Below are 4603 nucleotides of genomic sequence, written 5' to 3'. Positions count from 1 at the left end.
TGAACAAGTTGGACAAGAAATTGACGAAGGATGTGATGTCGTTTGCAAGCTTCAGAATTCGCGTAGGTTTCTTTCAGTGGGATTATTTTCATCTTTGGAACTTAATAGATCCCCTGAAACTTATAGAAGGAACCCAATTAATTAAGATGATCTTCTCAGACCTAAAGGATCGATAGGCGATTTTTGTTTTCATCTCTTGTTGCAGGATGACTGAAATCACGAGGGCCTTCCGCATTGGAGCTTCAATTGCCATTCGATGAACTTGAATTAATGAAAACCAGCAGTGAATTCATAAAGCGATCTTTGGGTTTGAAAAGTTTATCAATCTTATGGAACACGGAAGCCAAACACGAGAAAGATGAAACTGATCGGTGGGTGTCTTTCGGTTGAATCTTGAAGCATATTTCTTGTTTGTTAGAATTGGAATGTCCCTTCCGTCGAAGCCTAGCATCGTTTTTTGGCAATCTCATAGAAAAACTTGGTTTTTTTGTAACGATGCATTTCTTTCACTTATTGTACTTTCACCCAAATACGGTGGCCCACTAACCAATTTACGTCCAACGGCCCACTAACCAATTTACGTCCAACAGCAAAACAAAGTCAACCAGGCAACCAGTTGGAAAATTGTGGACCATGGATTCAAGTGCAATGAAGACCGGTTGGTTCAATCTGAAACAACTCCCCCCCCTCCGTTGAATCTGATGACCAATTCATCAGGTATCGTTTTGAGCTCATTTCAAGCTTGTGTCGATCTATACATTGAATTGAATGGGATAAAATTGGTGCACGTAAGCTTGTTTCTTGGACCTCTCTGTTTGTTTGTAGCATGGACGGCATACCGGCAGTTGCGGCTGCTGCAGTGATCTGTCTACACAACTGAGCCTGTTTTTTTTTCCTTGGCCTCCCAGCATCAACGTTTCATTTATCCTGCGAAGATCAAGCAAACAAGGACTTCGTATTATTCTAGAAGAGTGTTTGTGTTACGCGGTGTAATGAAGCTGCCCGATTTTATCACCTACTAGTCTCCCTGTCGTCATCTCCTGCTTTTTTGTGATGTTACAGCAAAAGGCGAATTCTCCATTCAGGGCCATTCAATGAAAATGGGATGTCACCACAGTTTATGACACCTCTGTCCTATCTCCTACCGCTCGCTCTTTTCATCAGCCGCCAAGGATTATAGACATGACTTGTTTGGGACTTTTTGACATATTAATTTAATTCACGATCAACAGACACATGTTCATCACACAACAATAAACTTCTCTTGCCAAAAATTTCTCTATTTTTTTCTTTTGCTCATCAACATCACTTCTACTACTATTCATTCTTATGGCTGCCGCTTCCTCCGCAGATACTGCAGGTCAGCTAGGAGTCGGATTTTCCTGCATTCCCACTTCTCATCAAAACAGAACGTCGACCCATCTGTTTGCCGCGCCTCACATTGCAATGAGTCGCCACCTTCCGACTTCTTTTGACGATATCGGTATGAATCTCCTTGACTCTTCCTTCTCATTCTTCTTCTCTCAGCGTACAGGGGAGTGCCGCAGTATGACTACGGCAGGGTGTTGGGAAACGGGTCTTTTGGCATCGTGTGTGAGGCTCACTCACTCGAAACTGGGGAGCAAGTTGCCATTAAGAAAGTTCTACAAGACCCTCGGTACAAAAATCGTGAATTGGATGTGATGAAGGAGTTACACCACCCAAATGTTGTCATGCTGAAAGACTATTTCTATGCTGAAGTTCCAAACAATCCAGACCGAGGGCAAAGGTATTTGAATGTTGTCATGGACTACGTTCCTGACACGGTATACCGCGTTATGAAGACGTTTACCCCGCAACAATCAATGTCTACCCATGCTTCTTGTCCGTCTCTACGCCTACCAAATGTGTCGGAGTTTGGGGTATCTGCACAGTTTGGGGATTTGCCATCGGGATATCAAGCCACAGAACCTGCTTGTGGACTCAAGAACTCATGTTTTGAAATTGTGCGACTTCGGATCAGCTAAACGACTCGTTCCTGGTGAGCCTTCGCCATCATCAGCAATCCATTATTTGTTGCTCTTGCAGGAGAACAGTCTGTGTCCTATATTTGCAGCCGCTTCTACAGGGCCCCCCGAGTTGATGTTAGGAGCCACGGAATATACAACAGCTATAGATAGGTGGTCAATTGGGTGTGTATTGGGAGAAATGCTGCTCGGTCGGCCGCTCTTTGCAGGAGAAGCGTCCGTCGATCAGCTTGTTAAAATTATACAAATTTTAGGAACACCATCTCGCCGACAAATGTATTCAATGAATCCCAATTATACCGAATTTCGCTTTCCAGAACTGCAGCCCAAAGATTGGCGGTCTGTTTTCTCTCCTGTTCCGGGCTCTGGAGTCCTTGTAACGGATGATGCGTTAGATCTTCTTGACAAGCTTCTCAAATTCGATCCGACGGAACGACTCACACCCTTTGAAGCCCTCGCTCATCCGTTTTTTCGACCCTCTCAGACAAATCGGGTGCCGCTTGCCAGACAACAAGCCGCTTCCCTCAATTTTTGATTTTAACAGAAGCCGAACTTCAGTGTATGACTCCAACGACGAGGGCGAAAGTCATCCCCGAATGGGTTGCATCACAAGGACCGTCGTCGTCGTCTCGATCGCGGATTTTTTAATCGTTACGAGCCGCGTTTATTCTGTTTTTCACTACTGAGACCGACCAAAAATCTACCGATGACACTCCCAAATCTCTTATGCTGCGACCTCAATAATTGGGACATCCTCATGCATGTGATCAATAAATACGTCCGATAAAACCATCGCAGAATAAATGACCCCAATCAAAAATATACAGTTATCGATTTTCATGTACTTTTTTGTGTGACAAGTTTGCTGACATGTTGCTTGAAAAAATTGTTTCCTAAACTTGACTTTTCATTTAACAATCGTTTTGATCGTCCTCCGGCTGACCCATTGCCACTGGTTCACGGTTACTATGAGGCTCCAGGAGTGCAACAGACAACTTCAACATTTTCTCATGTGAGAGAAAGCTCTTGGTAGATCCAATTATCTCCAGTAGTCCGGTTATATTGTCAGACTCTAGTCCCAATTATATCCAATTATCTCCACTAGTCCGGTCATGTTATCAGACTCTAGTCCCAATTAGATCCAGTAGTCCGGTTATATTGTCAGAATCTAGTCCCAATTATAATCCGCAGGTTGGTGTTGAAACGTTTGATTCACTAATTTATGGATTGCAATCCTTTCGTTCTACATTCGGATGTGTAACGGATTGTCCAGTAGAAGGATTTTACTATGATGTTGTTATCGAATATGCGTCCCAATATGGTGAGCGATGAGTCAAAAGAGTGGTTGAAACTTGTGAAGCTCAGGTGGAGTTGGAGGGCTAGGGATGTTCAGCTCTGCCATGACTGGTGAGCGCAATTGCCTCAATCTGTTCAACTTACATTGCAGGGCGGAGGTACAGCCTACGACTCACCCCAATGCCAGGGATTACCATTAATTATTTCGGCTTCTGGTGGGTTGTGTGTTTGAGAGTGTTGTCCAATTCCACTTCAGGTTATCTGCTTTGGATGGCAGTAACAACCTTGAATTCTTCAATAACGGTGTTCAACTCTTTCAGTTCACTCCTACTGATCTTTTAGATTTAGTGGCATCGAGACAAGAGTATGATCCTCCATCTTCATTGACGTCATATTGATTGATTGCAGATATTTCGGAAACCCAAACTATGATCCAAAACAAAACCAGAGAGAACCGTGAGAAAGCCCGTTTGCATCTCATTAAACTTTTTCACACAGATACGCTTTTGTAAACTTTTTCTGTAACGAAGGCACGTTTGATGAGGTGCGTCCCTCCGTCCACGTAGTGACAATCCACTGGGCCACAGATTGTGTTTATACAACCGGGACCTTCCAACTTCGAAAGTGATTCCCATACCGTTGGGTTTTTCACCGGTAGGAAGACTAGATCTCCAACATTTCATGATTTTTCCAGGATTGTCTGGTGAAATTGTGGGGAATACGACAACAACTCCAACACCAACTACAACAACTACATCACCTATCCCGTCTGCTGGCAACATCATTTTCATTTCTGCTGCCATTGGAGGGGCGGCTCTAATCGCTGCCACCGCAGCAACAAGCATGATAGCGCTTACAAAAGCTTCACAACCAACCGTTCAAATGGCGTCTGGCGAGTTTGACCTAGAGTTTGACTTTGAGGCTGAAGAAGACAGCACGCGTCCGACAGTAGTGGCCATCAGATGAAGAATTGAGACCCTTCTTAGAAGAAGTTCTGTTCCACTAAAAACAGAAAAGCAATAAAAATGAACTTTCTACCCTTGTCTTGAGGAACGTCGTTGTAATGCCGACTTCGCCCGGGTATGTGGAGCACCTCCGTGTTCGTTGATATAGCGAGCTTCTTCCTCTTGGCGAAGGGCGCTCAAACCCCTCAGGGCGAATTCAACCGCTTTAAGACCTTCAGCGCCTCGGAAAGGCCATTTGTTTAGTTTGAATATATGATTAATGCGTGATTGAATTCTCAAACTTGGCTCTTTTGAGTCAATCGAATCTGAAACTGGGAAGAGATTCACGTTATAGAG

At 44.0% G+C, this 4603-nt stretch overlaps 1 protein-coding gene across 1 annotated transcript; it reads left to right on the top strand.

Annotated features, from left to right (window-relative positions):
• Positions 1-1329: 1329 nt before the first annotated feature.
• Positions 1330-4268, top strand: LOC129617515 (glycogen synthase kinase-3-like). The gene is given in 7 exon segments (XM_055532695.1): positions 1330-1483; positions 1528-1820; positions 1822-2020; positions 2068-2111; positions 2113-2499; positions 3030-3327; positions 3997-4268. Coding segments are annotated over 7 exon segments (1647 nt in total).
• Positions 4269-4603: the final 335 nt, after the last annotated feature.

This window comes from Condylostylus longicornis, unplaced genomic scaffold (genome assembly GCF_029603195.1).
Source record: "Condylostylus longicornis isolate FDR11 unplaced genomic scaffold, ASM2960319v2 ptg000545l, whole genome shotgun sequence".
NCBI classification, from domain to species: Eukaryota; Metazoa; Arthropoda; class Insecta; order Diptera; family Dolichopodidae; genus Condylostylus; species Condylostylus longicornis.
The sequence above is the reverse complement of the archived record's forward strand: the minus strand, read 5'-3'. Positions and strand labels throughout refer to the sequence as shown.